Source organism: Temnothorax nylanderi, unplaced genomic scaffold (genome assembly GCF_030848795.1).
Source record: "Temnothorax nylanderi isolate EJ_2023f unplaced genomic scaffold, tnyl_v1.0 TNYL_tig0011_pilon, whole genome shotgun sequence".
Taxonomy (NCBI): domain Eukaryota; kingdom Metazoa; phylum Arthropoda; class Insecta; order Hymenoptera; family Formicidae; genus Temnothorax; species Temnothorax nylanderi.
Genome location: NW_027249073.1, coordinates 2184890 through 2200414, shown reverse-complemented (window position 1 = coordinate 2200414; position 15525 = coordinate 2184890). Strand labels below are relative to the sequence as shown.

The following is a 15525-nucleotide window of genomic DNA, read 5'->3' as shown; positions in this document are numbered from 1 at the left end:
TAGTTACGTGATATACATACGTGTAGCATGTTGACGTGTAGCAAATAAGACATTACTTTTGTCGATACTTGTCACTTAACTGTTTGGATCTGTTAATTATATATTCGTAAATAAAATAGCAAGTCTTATCAAGAACTTATCCATACATTTTCTAAGAGTAGCAATTTTGAACGATATTATAATGATAAAGATACAAGACATTTTTTCTTTGGCTAGGCTTGCTAATGATATTTGCGATTAGAGAATGTGCCTTTGTATCTTCAATATGTTAACTTAAGTGACAGAAATGGCTGAAGGAAAGGAGATACGTGGAACTTCGGGCAAGATAAATGCAATAGCGGAACATAAGGACTATCCGCCGCCAGGAACGTCGAAAGCGCTTGTAGAGAAGCAAAAGTTGATACAGGAGTCTTCGTGGACGAGAACTGTCCCGTACAAACACTGGCATAGCTATGTGAAACCTACCGACAGTATAGGCAGTATCTTCACACCCGGCATACCCGCGTATCGAATCAGGACCATGACCAAACGCGACGTCAAGCCTGCACGATGGCATCCTTTCGGTGCCGACGGAGTTCTCGCGAGTCCCCCTCGCGTTTTCATCGAACGACATAATGAAGAAGTTAAGCGAAGAATCGCAGCCGAGAAGAGACGCGACTCTTTGCCGGAAAATATAGTGAGCCTGAAAGATCTGGCGGATGATACGTGGTTGCGGAAGAAAAGTCGGAGTGCGAGAATCTTGATGAAAAAAGAGTTATCTCTACGCAAGGAGAGAATAACAAAGCGAAAGTTGGATCGGGAGGTAACGAGAGACATTTTTGTAAAACTTACAAGTGCTTCAAATAAAAGAATTTGAATTTTTTTCTAATTGAATTGACAAATGGATAATAAAAATATAGCATTGTATATTATAGATGATACGTTATGTCGAGGCGGAAATTCCAAAATCCGTGGAAGAACAATTAGCCGAGTTAATGGCGATAATCGATAAGGAACAGGAACGGTTAATAAAACCTGAGGATATTGCTAAAGTAGTTTATCTTAGAGATCATTGCATAAGCGATCATCACCTACAACCATACGATTATGTTAACATCGACGCAGCGAAGAATCGTGTCATTGGCAAATTACAAGAACGGGAAAAGTAAGCATACGTTATTATATTTATTTATGCTATTTATTCGGAACAGTCTAAACGTTGCTCATTGCAGCGTGTCGACTTTGACAAACTTTATTTAGTTTCCTGATTTGCCTCAGTATATTCACAGCATCATAATTTTACCGGAATGTGAAAATACAATTAAAAAAGTAAAAGTTAAGAATGATAAAGGATCATAAAGGAGTAGAGAAAAAAGAATATTTTAAAGAATGTTAAAGAGAATGTTTATAAAACTAAACATGTAAAATAGACAAGTATATTAATATATTTTAAAATTACTTTTAAAATGTGCGACGCATTTTATCGATTACGATAAGTTTATAGGATGCTTTTGTTAAAGAGAAGTGCGTTTCTTACAGCTTTAACGTTATAATGAAAAGTTTGGAACCGGAAATAATTGATGACTATAAGCGAAGCCTTCGTAGCGCGATAGTGGATTATATCCTGATGGATTCCGACGAACGGAAACGTTTATCTATCGAAACGTTCCCTGTCGAATTCCCCGTTTTATGTGTTCGTGCGCCAGTGCCCTGGCATCAGTCCAAAGTCACGGCGAGTCATTCGGTGCGGCATAATCTTTTTATCGGGAATGAAATACTGAGAGACATCCGAGATTTATGGTTTACAAAGTAAGATTGTATGATAGGCAAGCCAGAAAAAAAAAGAGAATCTAATCTTTCTTTTCGATGCTTAACAATGAAATAATTTAAATAAGATACGTTTTTTTTTATTATCGAGTTATGAACTAGCGGTTTTCTCTACTTTAGATATCGTCAAGTAAGAATAATTCAAATGCAAGATTTCGGCACGCTTCCCGTTCCGGCCGCGGAAATTGAACCAAGACTCGATGCTCTGTGCGTTGCTGCTACCGATCTTCTCGTTAAAGAATGGCTAGCCGACGTGGCGGAAATCTTTCTCGAGAAGAAACACGACTGGTCGCAGTACTTTGAGATGCAACCCGACGCGTCCACTGCGATAATCGAGAAGTACTTTCGTAGTGTCAATTCCCTATTGTCGAAACAATTGCGAATCATGATAATGAAGACGCTAGAAGACGTGAAAGACTTCTTTGTGCGATACAAAGCTGGCAATGCGTTCGAAGGAGATTACACGGATCTTATGTTTCTCGAGTAAGATTCGACGATTCCTTTCTAATACATATATACAGGGTGAACTGGAATACAGTAGAAATTACATTGTAGAACTCCTTTCATAACAGTAAAAGTGGAACCGGAACTTCGCACGACACAATTGCACTGCAAACCGAGCATCCTAAAGTTGCACACTATGATCTCGCGATGTTTCGACAAGATCATCACGGTGGGCGCTACGATACCCAAGGTCGAAACCATTCTCTTTCCGGAATTGAAAGATGCAGGTCATTTATTTCCCATTTCACGATTTGAAGATACGGTAATTATATGTATAATATATATAATACATTTGTAATAAAAAGTTGACGAGAGAATGCCAAACATTCGATGAATTAATCGCATGATACTTCTATCGCGTTATGGTAGGTATTGAGCATCATCAGCGATGTCTTAGACGTGATCGGTAAACATGCATTTGGTCCCGATAATTATCTCAAGTGTTACCAGAATTTGCTGTATATTACGAGCGGGGTAGCGGAGAAAAAATTAGACAATTTCTTTAAGCTCGAGCCAGTACCACTGTTGCGAGAGTTTGAGCAACAAATAAAGGCGTACGACGCTCTGCGAAAAGAGATTTGTATGTTTCGATGTAAAGTAAGTAACATAATTAAATGTAAATCATAGTTAATTCCACAGGAAGAAAATCAATAATATTTTTTACATCAATACTAGAAAATTATCTAATCTAAAAACATTTTTATTTAATGTAATATCTGCCTTTTATGCCTTTTATATATTCAATATAATATTATTTGAAATCAACAAATCAAGGTTCTCAGAAAAAAATTAATAACACTGTATAAATGCATATCCGAAATTAATAATGATTTATATAATTTGGTTATTTCTTCGATAATAGATCCCGCTGAACATGATCGAGATCGACTGCAGTACCGTGAACGATACGATGAGAGAAATTCTGCACGCGCTTCGAAGTAGAATATGCGATTTCTTTGCGGACGAATTACGAGCCAACAATCGCGAATTATGTTCGATCTTCGATGAGATAGCGGAGAACATTTCGAAGATGCCGGAAACAACGCAGCAGGTCGTCGAACTGTACAACTACTTGTGCGAGAGCCGCGACACGACAATGTTCAATCTGAGGAGACGATTAGCTCGTTCGATCGAGCTGACATTGTTCCTGTTCGATCATCAGCCGCCCTCGGACGAGGACATCCATTTGAACTCACGCACCATCACCTGGCCGAAGGAAATGGAGGTCGTGATGGAACTGGCGAGTAATAGATTGAACATGAGAAAGGACTTTTTAGAGACCGTACTTCGTACGAGACGAGATGCTTTTGAGAAGAAGATAGTTACGACACAACTGGCGATTGATCAATTTAAGCGGAAGGATCCGCCAGTCCTTACGATAGAAGAGATGGAACAAGCTGTGGAGGAAATTGAGCATATTTCCGTAACCATGACCGAGATCCGTAAAGAAGCCGAAGAAATCAACGAGGAGGAGGGACTGCTGGACATGGAGCTGAGCCCACACGTGGAGCTGCCGACTATGTCCAGCACGGTAGACACCTTCGACAAACTCTGGCATACTGCTTTGGAATTCCATCGGAATTACGACAAATGGTTTTACGGACCGTTTGTGGGTCTGGATGCCGAGCAAGTGCGCGAGGAGACCGAAAATACATGGCGAACCCTGTACAAGCTGTCACGCATGCTGACAGAGGTGCCAGGCGCGAGGCGCGTCGCCGAGATGGTGCGCGGCAAAGTTGAGAAGTTCCGGCAGTTTATTCCAGTATTGCAGACTATTTGTACACCGGGTCTGCAGGCCCGACATTGGGAGGCGATCAGCAAGGGTGTCGATGTGACGATAGTACTGACGGACACTAGCAATCTGTCGGAAATGATCGAGTACGGTTTACCCGCTTACATCGCCAAGTTGGAAGAGATAGCTTCGGCGGCCACAAAAGAGTATACTTTGCAGCGAAACCTGCAGAAGATGAAAGAGGAATGGCAGGAAGTATTCTTCGAATTGACTCCTTATCGAGAGACCGGAGTGTTTATATTGTCCGCTGTGGACGACATACAGATGTTGTTAGACGATCACATTCTCAAAGCGCAGACTATGCGCGGTTCACCGTTCGTGAAGGCATTCGAGGAGGAGATGCAGCTGTGGGAGGAAAAACTGATAATGATGCAGGACATCATCGATCAATGGCTGCTCTGCCAGGCCACTTGGATGTATCTGGAGCCGATATTCAGTAGCGAGGATATCATGCGTCAGATGCCGACCGAATCGAGGAACTTCCGTAGAATCGACAAGATCTGGCGCAATATTATGTTGTATGTCTATGATAACAGACGAGTGACCGACGCTACCGCGATGCCAAACATGCTGCAGGAATTCAAGCTTTGCAACTCGCTCCTCGAGGAGATCCAGAAGGGTCTGAACGACTACTTAGAGAAGAAGCGTCTGTTCTTCCCGCGATTCTTTTTCCTGTCGAACGACGAACTCTTGGAGATCCTTTCAGAGACCAAGGATCCGCAGCGAGTGCAGCCGCATCTGCGGAAGTGCTTCGAGGGTATCAGCAAGCTCCGTTTCACCAAAGACGAGGAGATCATTGGCATGCTGTCGGCCGAGGAGGAGTACGTGCCTCTGAGCGGCAAGATTTATCCGGCCGATGCGAAGGGTATGGTCGAGAGGTGGTTGTGCCAAGTGGAAGAGCTCATGGTCACATCGCTACGCGACGTCGCCGAGGAGAGCATAATAGCGTACTTCGATGCCATGCGGGAGGAATGGGTACTCTCGTGGCCCGGTCAGATCGTCATCTGCAGTAGTCAGATACATTGGACTAGCGAGGTGTACGAATCCTTCGAGGAACGTTCCACGGCATCTTACTTGCACAAGTGCACCGATCAAATAGAGGATATCGTGGCACTCGTACGCGGCAAATTAGAACCTGGCGCCAGAATAACGTTGAACGCTCTAATAGTGATAGACGTGCACGCTCGAGACGTGGTAAAGCTGCTGGTTGATAAGCAGGTCGACAATCCCTCGGACTTCAACTGGATAGCGCAGCTTCGTTACTACTGGCTGGACGACTGCATTACCGTCTCCATGGTCACGACTAATATCATGTATGCCTTTGAATATCTCGGCAACACGTCCAGACTGGTAATAACGCCGCTGACGGATAGATGCTACAGAACCTTGATGGGGGCGCTGAAGTTGAATCTAGGTGGTTCGCCGGAGGGACCGGCGGGTACTGGCAAGACGGAAACGGCCAAAGATCTCGCGAAGGCCGTGGCCAAGCAGTGCGTGGTGTTCAACTGTTCCGAGGGACTCGATTACAAGGCGATGGGCAAGTTCTTCAAGGGTATCGCGCAATCGGGAGCCTGGGCGTGCTTCGACGAGTTCAACAGGATCGAACTGGAGGTGTTGTCCGTGATCGCGCAACAGATTCTGTCGATACAGATGGCCATAAGCATGAAGCTTGACAAATTTGTGTTCGAGGGCACCGAGTTAAAGCTGAATCCCACCTGCAACGTCATCATAACTATGAATCCAGGCTACGCCGGTCGGCAGGAGCTACCGGACAATCTGAAGGTGCTGTTCCGAACGGTGGCGATGATGGTCCCGGACTACGCCATGATCGGCGAGATCACCCTGTACTCATACGGCTTCACGGACGCCAAGAATCTCGCAGAGAAGATAGTTCACACCTACAAGCTGTGCTCCGAACAATTGAGCTCTCAGAATCATTACGATTACGGGATGCGAGCGGTCAAGACCGTGCTGACAGCGGCCGGCAATCTGAAGCTCAAGTATCCGAAGCGCGACGAGCAGGTCCTGGTCCTCCGCGCCATCGTGGACGTTAATCTGCCCAAATTTCTGTCCCAGGACGTTTCTCTCTTTAACGGCATCTACACGGACCTCTTCCCGGACGTGCTCCTGCCTCAACCGGAACGTGACGAGCTGGTGGATCTGCTGAGGACGAATCTGCAGAAGCGGAATCTCCAAGCTACCGACTGGTATCTAGAGAAGATCGTGCAGATCTACGAGATGTTACTCGTACGGCATGGTCTTATGATCGTCGGCACGGCCCTGGGCGGGAAAACTCAGGCATATCAGGCGCTGGCCGACTCCCTGGGCGATTTGTCGGGTATACGAAAAGCGACGATGCGAGAGTATCGCACGGTCTACCGGGTGATCAATCCCAAGGCCATCCCGCTGAGTCAACTGTACGGCAGTTTCGATCCGGTGTCGCACGAATGGAGCGACGGTGTGCTGGCCAACACATTTCGTGAGTTCGCGCAGTCCATCGCGATCGAACGCAAATGGATCGTGTTCGATGGCCCGGTAGACGCGATCTGGATCGAGAGCATGAACACCGTACTGGACGACAACAAGAAGCTCTGCCTGATGTCCGGCGAGATCATACAGATGTCCGGCAGGATGAATATGTTCTTCGAGCCAGCCGACCTCCAGTACGCCTCGCCCGCCACCGTCAGCAGATGCGGCATGATTTATATGGAGCCCTCTCAGTTGGGCTGGCAACCGATCTTCGAATCTTATAAAAAGCATCTCAAGGAGAAATTGTTGTTCGAGCAGTACGAGCTCATTGTCGAATTGATCGAATGGTTGACCGAGCCGATATTACGTTTTATCCGATATAATTGTAAGACTTTTATAGACACATCGGAGATACATATGTTCTTAGTAAGTATAGTGGAAAAATCTATGTAATGCTAAACTTATACTCAATTTAATAAGTGATTCTATTTAAAATAAAACTTGATAGAAAGAGAGGAACCTTTCGAACTTAAAATAGTTTTTAAATAGTTTTTAAATTGTTTTTAAATGTATGTGCAATTTTTCATGTATTTTAACATAACGTTTCAATGTAACATCTCTTTTTGTGTAATATAGTCTTTCACAAGAGTATTCAGCATGATGTTGGCAGAGGAGACGCAAGTGAGCACAGTATGGCTTCAGTGCGTATTGTTATTTAGCATAGTTTGGGGCATTTGCCCAACATTAACGAGCGACAGCAGAAAAACCTTCGACGTATACCTACGAAAACTATTACTCGGCAATATCGACGAGTATCCTAAGCCGAAGGTGTTCAAATTGACGAAGCAACAAATCTTTCCTGATAGAGGTACAGTGTATGATTGGATTTACGACAAGAGGAACAACGGATGCTGGATATCTTGGATGGATACCATGCAGCAGGTATTAAGAAAAGCAATCATGTATCGAAAGAGAGATAAAATTTAAAAGGAAATTAACATTCCTCTTATATGTTTTTGAAATTTACTTGAAAGTACGTGGATTTTTCATGAATTTTAAATATTGAAGGAATTAATAAAAATTAAATAATTAATTTAAAAAAATAAAATCTTCAATTTAACTTTAACAAAAAAAATTAATTAAAAAATAAAATAGTAAAATATCTAAAATTCTGTAATTTGGAAATGCAAAATAAGAAAATAATTGACATGTAGAATACGTGCGTTTCAGACACCTTTACCAGCAACTGCAAAAGCCAGCGAGTTGATCATCCAGACAACGGAGATGTCCATACAGCATTTTTTCATCAAACAATTTATGCGCCAATCGGTACCGCTTTTATTCGTGGGTCCGACGGGCACCGGAAAGTCCGCGATTGTATTAAATTACCTTGTCTCGTTACCACGGGAGAAATTCCTGGAGAATGTTATAAACTTCAGCGCGCGTACGAACGCGCCGCAGACGCAGGAGATGGTCATGTCGAAGTTGGACAGAAGGAGGAAAGGAGTTTATGGTCCCGCCATGGGGAAGAAGTGTGTGCTATTCGTGGACGACCTCAGCATGCCGCAGGTGGAGATCTACGGCGCCCAGCCGCCGATAGAATTGCTTCGTCAGTGGATAGATCATGGCTATTGGTTCGATCCGAAGGACACCTCGATACTGTATCTAGTAGATATCTTGCTGATCGCGGCTATGGTACCACCTGGAGGCGGCTCCAATGTCGTGACGCCGCGATTCACTCGTCACATGCACGTGATCGGTATCGATTCTTTCGAGGAAGCCACTATGACGAAGATCTTCTCGTCGATCCTCGACTGGCATTTCGCCAAGGGCTTCGCCCCAGAGATTTCGCGACTAGGTAAGATGGTGGTGAACGCTACCTTGAATGTGTTTCTCGAGGCCATCAAGAATTTCCTGCCGACGCCGTCGAGGAGCCATTACAAGTTCAACTTGCGCGACTTCAGTCGGGTTATCGGCGGCATGCTTTTAGTGCCAGCTACTAGAATGAAAGATCCCGACAAGCTTATTAGATTGTGGATTCACGAGGTGTATCGAGTTTTTCATGACAGACTGATAGAGGATACCGATCGCGAGACGCTGTTCGGGATGGTGCGACACACGTGTTACGATCAGCTGCGCCAGCCATTAGACAAGGTGCTCGCTAATTTGCTCAAGCCAGGTGAGAAAGCGATTAGGAGTTCTCACATTCGCGACCTCTTCTTCGGGAATTACATCGAGCCCGACGCCGATCCGAAGGTGTACGACGAAGTGACGGATCTGGAGAATCTTCAGGAGAAAATGGATTACTATTTGGCCGAGTATAACGCGGTTTCGCAGACGCCGATGAACCTGGTGCTGTTTCGTTACGCCATCGAGCATGTCTCTCGCGTTTCCCGAGTATTGTTGCAGGATAACGGTCACTCCCTGCTCGTCGGAGTGGGCGGTTCCGGTCGCAATTCTTGCGCCAAACTGGCGACCAGCATGTGCGAGTATCAGATACATCAGATCGAGATTACGAGAACCTATGGATCGGCTGAGTGGCGAGAGGACCTAAAGAACTTACTGTTGCGCGTTGGTTGTGACGGCAAGCCCACTGTTTTCATCTTCGGCGATCATCAGATCAAGGACGAATCCTTTATCGAGGATATCAACATGATCCTGAACACCGCGGACGTGCCGAACTTATATGCGATGGACGAGAAGGCGGAGATACTGGAGAAGATGATGACCGTCGCACGAGATGTGAGCGGCGGCAAGAAAGTGGAAATGACACCGATGGTGCTCTATAATCTTTTCATCGAAAGGATTAAAAAGAACCTTCACATAGTTTTGACGATGTCGCCAATAGGCGACACTTTTCGGAATCGTCTCAGGATGTTTCCATCGCTCATCAACTGTTGCACCATTGACTGGTACACAGTCTGGCCCGAAGATGCCCTCGAGAAAGTGGCCAGGATGTCGTTGAGAGATCTCGATATCGGCTCGGAACTGCGAGAGAAATGCGTGCAGATGTGCAAACAATTTCACACGAGTGTCTCTATGTCGAGCGAGGATTATTACTTGACTTACGGTAGACGGTACTACGTCACGCCCACAAGTTTCCTGCAACTAATCAAATCATTGTACAGATTGTATGGACAGAAAATCGAGCAGATCACCGTGCAGCAGAATCGCTACGAGACCGGTCTGGAGAAGCTGGACTTCGCCGCCGGCCAAGTGACGATCATGCAGAACGAGTTGCATCAATTACAGCCGAAGTTATTAGCGCAGTCGCAGTTGAGCGACAAGCTAATGATCCGTATCGAACAGGATACTGTCAATGTGGAGGCAAAGAAAGAGATCGTGGCGGCTGATGAGGCCTTGGCGAACGAAGCAGCTGCGGCGGCTCAAGCAATCAAGGATGACTGCGAAAGCGATTTGGCAGAGGCTACCCCAGCGTTGGAAGCCGCCCTATCGGCATTGGATACTCTGAAGCCGGCAGACATCACGATCGTGAAGGCGATGAAGAGTCCGCCGGCCGGCGTTAGATTGGTAATGGAGGCGGTCTGCGTGCTGAAGGGTGTAAAACCAGATCGAGTCCAGGATCCGACGACTGGCCAGATGATAGACGACTACTGGCCCGCGTCCATTAAATTGCTGGGCGATATGAAATTCTTAGAAAACTTGAAGAATTTCGATAAGGATAATATACCACCCGCGTACATGAAGCGTATTCGCGAGAAGTTCATAAACGACCGGAGCTTCCAGCCGGACGCGATAAAGAAGGTCTCCACTGCGTGCGAGGGTCTCTGCAAGTGGGTGCGCGCCATGGAGGTGTACGATCGCGTGATCAAGGTCGTGGCGCCGAAGAAGGCGATGTTGGCGGAAGCGGAGGCCGCGCTGGCCACGCAGATGGAGATGCTCAACGAGAAGAGAGCCCTATTGCAGGAAGTAACGCAGAAGCTGCAGTCGCTCAACGACGAGTTCGCCGAATGTATGCGCGAGAAGAAGAACCTGGAGGATCAGATCGACTATTGCAGGCAGAAGTTGGAGAGGGCGGAGAAACTGTTGGGCGGTCTGAGCGGCGAGAAGAGCAGGTGGAGCGAGACGGCCAATAAACTGGGCGCCAGCCTGGGGAACGTGATCGGCGATGTTTTACTGTCATCCGGAATGGTGGCCTATCTGGGAGCGTTCACGGTGGAATACAGAAACAAGCTGATTGACCAGTGGCACGCTTCTTGCGTGCAAGCGGCTATACCATGTGGCGCGAGATTTAATCTAATCGATATACTGGGCGAGCCGGTAGAAATCAGGGGCTGGACAATCCAGGGACTACCGGCCGACAACTTCTCGATTGAGAACGGTATAATTGTGAAGCACGCCGATCGTTGGCCGCTCATGATCGATCCGCAGAATCAGGCAAATAAATGGGTGAAGAACATGGAGAAGCCGAACAAGCTAGCGGTGATCAAGCTCACGGATCCCAATTACGCGAGGGTGATGGAGGCGAGCATTCAGCTGGGATCGCCGGTGCTGCTGGAGAACATTATGGAGGAGATCGATGCGATCTTGGAGCCTGTGTTGCTGAAGAACGTGTACAAGCAGCGCGGAGTGCTGTACATGAAGTTCGGCGAGACCGTGCTGGAGTACAACCCGGACTTTCGATTCTACATCACCACGCGTTTGCGAAATCCGCATTATCTGCCTGAGATTGCGGTAAAGGTGACTCTACTGAACTTTATGATCACGCCTCAGGGTCTGCAAGATCAGCTGTTGGGCATAGTCGTGGCCAAGGAGCTACCAACGCTGGAGGAGAAGAAGAATCAGCTGATAGTTGAGGGCGCGAATAACAGGAGGATCTTGAAGGAGATCGAGGATAAAATCTTGGAGGTTCTCACGACGTCCGAAGGCAACATACTCGAGGATGAGACCGCCATCAGGATACTCTCGACCTCGAAGATGCTGTCGGAGGACATTCAGGCAAAGCAGGAGATTGCAGTGAAGACCTCGGGGGAGATAGACAAAGCTCGCAACGGTTATAAACCCGTCTCAAAGCACGGTGCGGTTCTATTTTTCTGTATCTCCGAGTTAGCTAATATCGATCCTATGTACCAGTATTCGCTACCGTGGTTCCTGCACCTCTACGTCATGGCGATAGCCAGCAGCGAGCAGTCGGTAGATCTGGACGCGCGAATGAAGAGTCTCAATTCGTACTTCACGGCAAGCATCTACAGAAACGTGTGCCGTTCCCTGTTCGAGAAGGACAAGCTGATATTCTCTCTGGTCCTTTGTGCCGGTCTGCTACGCGCCGCTCATAAACTAGAAGAAGATCTCTGGGTGTTTTTGTTGACAGGTGGAGTAGCTCTCGAGAATCCTTATTCCAATCCTGATCCCTCATGGCTGTCCGACAAATCCTGGTCAGAGATCGTGAGAGCTAGTCTCCTGCCGGGTCTTGAAAAACTGAGGGAGTCCTTCCAGTCCAACGTGTCGCAGTGGCAAGCATATTACGATCTGTCGAATCCGCAGGAGCATCCTTTCCCATCGCCGTTCGAGCACGAGGGTGAGAGCTTGAAAAAACTCGTGATCCTGAGATGCGTGAGGACCGACAAGCTAGTCGCCGCCGTTCAGGCGTTTGTCATCCACCATATGGGCGCGCCTTTCGTAGAACCTCCGCCCTTTGATCTCCAGAGTTCGTACGACGACTCGAGCAACGTCACGCCTCTCATCTTCGTGCTCTCACCCGGATCGGACCCGATGGCCGGACTGATCAAGTTCGCCGAGGACCGCGGGATCTCGAAGAAGAATCTCATGACGATCTCGCTGGGCCAAGGCCAGGGTCCGATCGCGACCGGCATGATTGAGCGCGGTATCAAGAACGGCGAGTGGGTCATCCTGCAGAACTGCCATCTCGCCGTGTCGTGGATGAAGGAGCTCGACCGGATATGCGACGAGATCATCGTACCCGAGAACACGCATCGCGACTTCCGTATATGGCTCACTAGCTATCCGTCCAAGGGATTTCCGGTGACCATCCTGCAGAACAGCGTCAAGATGACAAACGAGCCGCCGAAGGGACTGAAGAACAATCTGCTGCGGAGTTATCTGAACGATCCCATATCGGATCCCAAGTTCTTCCGCGAGTGTACGAAGGTGGTGGAATGGAGGAGATTGTTGTTCTCTCTGTGCTTCTTCCACGCGGTGGTGCAGGAGAGACGAAATTTTGGTCCACTCGGTTGGAACATACCTTACGAGTTCAATGAATCCGATTTGCGTATCTGCATTTTGCAATTACAGGTAGCATTTTTTTAAATTAATTTCATGAACATTGTCATGAAACGGGATTATTATAATTGTGCTATCTTGTTGATCTAGCTGTTTTTAAATGATTACGACGAGGTACCGTTCGACGCGCTCACTTATCTGACAGGAGAATGCAACTATGGAGGCAGGGTAACTGATGATAAAGACAGACGCTTGCTGAATTCGCTGCTGAAGAATTTTTACAATCCTGAAGTTATTACAAATACAAAGTAATATTGCTCGTTCTCAAGACTATATAGAATTGAACTTAGACTGTATAATCTAAGTATTCTTGTCTTCGATCTTCCCATAACGAAAGAATTTAAGTTTAAATAAAAATAAATAAGAAAATTATTCATTACATTTCTAAAGAGATTATAATTTCAATAACATTGTAATCTAGTGTATTGTTTTATTTAATTTATTTTAATCTTTCAACAAGTAAGAAAAATATTAAAAAACTTTGTTTTCAATTATTTAAAAGATAACGTTCAACATGGTCATATTTTTCTTAAAATTACTAAATTTGTCAAATAAAAACGTTCTTGAGTCTTTTAATTTTTCCGTTATTAATATCTTGTATAATTTGTAATCTTTGCAGGTACTCGTTTTCCCCGAGCGGAATTTATCACATGCCGGAGGACACCGATTATGAAGGATGTCTGAAGTACATTCGCAGCTTACCGATAAGTCAAATGCCGGAAGTTTTTGGCTTGCATGAGAATGCGAACATAGCGAAGGACAATCGAGAAGCGATGCAACTGTTGGCCGGTGCGCTTTTAACCCAGCCACAGATCAGCGGAGTAGGCGAGTAATATACATACTTCTTTATTTTCAACCTTAAATCGACTTTCATAATCACTGAAATCTCTTTATTGCTTTTTGCAATTAAAATATTGTTGCTGTTAAACTTACAATTAGCAATATTACGTTAAATTTATTAATATACAGTTTTTACGTGGCTCAACTTTTGACTTTTTTTTTTTTAATGGATCCTGTGAATTTAGTTGCAGTTCCCAGGAACAAGCCTATTACCTGCATAAAACAGAAATATAATTAGCTATGACATTAAGCGTTGTTTATGGAAAATGACTTTAATTTCCGAGTGGTACGTGGCTCAATGCATTTAGCTTAGGCTTTGTACACACTACTGAAAGAGAGTTATAAAAACATAGCGGAAATAATTCATCCAAAATTATAATATTATAAATATTTTACGCAATCTTATTGTAACGCTGCCATATAATACAGCAATATATAAAAATGTTGACCTGAAATCTGTTTGCAGTGATGCAACGTTGCTGTCTCCTCGTGTCACGATATAGCTCGCGTAAAAATAAAATGTTCACTAATTTTTTCATCAGGTATCGAGAAAGACACAGACGAGGTAGTTTTCGCTCTGGCCGGCGAGATTCTATCGAAGATGCGACCACCGTTCGATATTGAATATGTATCGAGCAAGTATCCGGTACTCTACATGAACAGCATGAACACGGTGTTGCGTCAGGAACTCTTTAAATTCAATGAGCTCACCGAGGTCATTAAGGAAACATTGGACAATGTACGAAAAGCCATTAGAGGGCTGGTACTGATGTCACCGGAATTGGAGGATGTCTACCTTAGCATGAGTATCGGCAAGGTGCCGCTCGCTTGGGACAGAAAATCTTACCCCTCGCTGAAGCCACTCGGCAGTTACGTGAACGATCTGTTGGCGAGATTACAGTTTCTACAAGACTGGATCGACCGCGACGCACCGAATGTGTTTTGGATATCCGGCTTCTTCTTCACGCAGTCGTTTCTGACGGCGGTGTTGCAGAATTACGCTCGCAAGCACAAGATACCGATTGACCAGCTGGACTTCGAATTCGAGATCACCCGTTTCGAGACGAGCGTCAACGTTGCGCCTTCCTACGGGGTTTATATAAGTGTACGCAGAGTTTTACTAACGTATAATAAATAATAGTTCTAAAGTTAAAGTTCGACTTTATATTAAAATTCTATGGTATTATTTTATCGCGATGATGTCGCTTTTATTTATGTTTTTTTTAAATTATCAATCAAGCTTCATTCTCCTCTTTCTCCTCAGGGTCTCTTTTTGGAAGGAGCTCGATGGAACAGAGAGACGAGATTGTTAGACGAATCTAAGCCTAAGATAATGTTCGACGTGTTACCTATTACATGGATAAAACCTGGCGAAAAGGCTAAATTCGACATAAGAGACGTTTATTACTGTCCAGTGTACAAGACGAGTGCTAGACGCGGTGTATTAGCTACTACAGGACATTCTTCCAATTTTATACTGTACATCCTAATCCCGACGGATCTGGACGAATCGCATTGGATTAATCGAGGTGTAGCTGCCCTGTGTCAACTCGATGATTAATATTTGTGTGTTTAATAAAAACAATAAGGTATGAATCATCAGAGAGATTTATATATGATGATTCGTTGTATCAATGGACAATATATTGAAAAACTGATGAAGGATATATTTAATGGAAATCATTAAGTAGAAATATTTTAGTTATTAAGGAACTTTGCGCGCAGTGGACCTTTACAGCCTTCCTACATATTAAATGGCAGTCGTGTGTATTTTTTAAACTATCATATATGTTCAAGACTTATAAGTCAGGAACAGGTAGATAAAATTCGCAGAATCGAGAAATTAAAAAGTA

At 45.2% G+C, this 15525-nt stretch overlaps 1 protein-coding gene across 2 annotated transcripts; it reads left to right on the top strand.

The window, feature by feature from the left end:
• The first annotated feature begins 70 nt into the window (after positions 1 to 70).
• Positions 71 to 15339, top strand: Dnah3 (dynein axonemal heavy chain 3). 2 transcript variants are annotated; one of them, XM_071697272.1, is made up of 13 exons: positions 71 to 802; positions 915 to 1144; positions 1519 to 1788; positions 1927 to 2289; positions 2362 to 2572; positions 2680 to 2907; positions 3173 to 6997; positions 7208 to 7513; positions 7802 to 12844; positions 12923 to 13080; positions 13452 to 13657; positions 14215 to 14777; positions 14937 to 15339. In XM_071697272.1, the coding sequence occupies exons 1-13, from the start codon at positions 287 to 289 to the stop codon at positions 15231 to 15233; spliced, it is 12216 nt and encodes a 4071-aa protein (XP_071553373.1). In that variant the 5' UTR covers positions 71 to 286; the 3' UTR covers positions 15234 to 15339. The 2 variants fall into 2 exon arrangements, with proteins under 2 accessions (XP_071553373.1, XP_071553374.1); XM_071697273.1 differs by lacking the exons at positions 71 to 802; positions 915 to 1144; positions 1519 to 1788 and having other exon boundaries at positions 2121 to 2289; positions 2379 to 2572.
• The last annotated feature ends 186 nt before the right edge of the window (positions 15340 to 15525 follow it).

Coding starts and splice junctions, on each gene's coding strand:
- Dnah3 (XM_071697272.1), top strand. CDS start 287: ATGGCTGAAGGAAAGGAGATACGTGGAACTTCGGGCAAGATAAATGCA. Junction 13,081..13,451: donor GAAGTTATTACAAATACAAA/GTAATATTGCTC, acceptor TAATCTTTGCAG/GTACTCGTTTTCCCCGAGCG. Junction 13,658..14,214: donor GCCACAGATCAGCGGAGTAG/GCGAGTAATATA, acceptor TTTTTTCATCAG/GTATCGAGAAAGACACAGAC.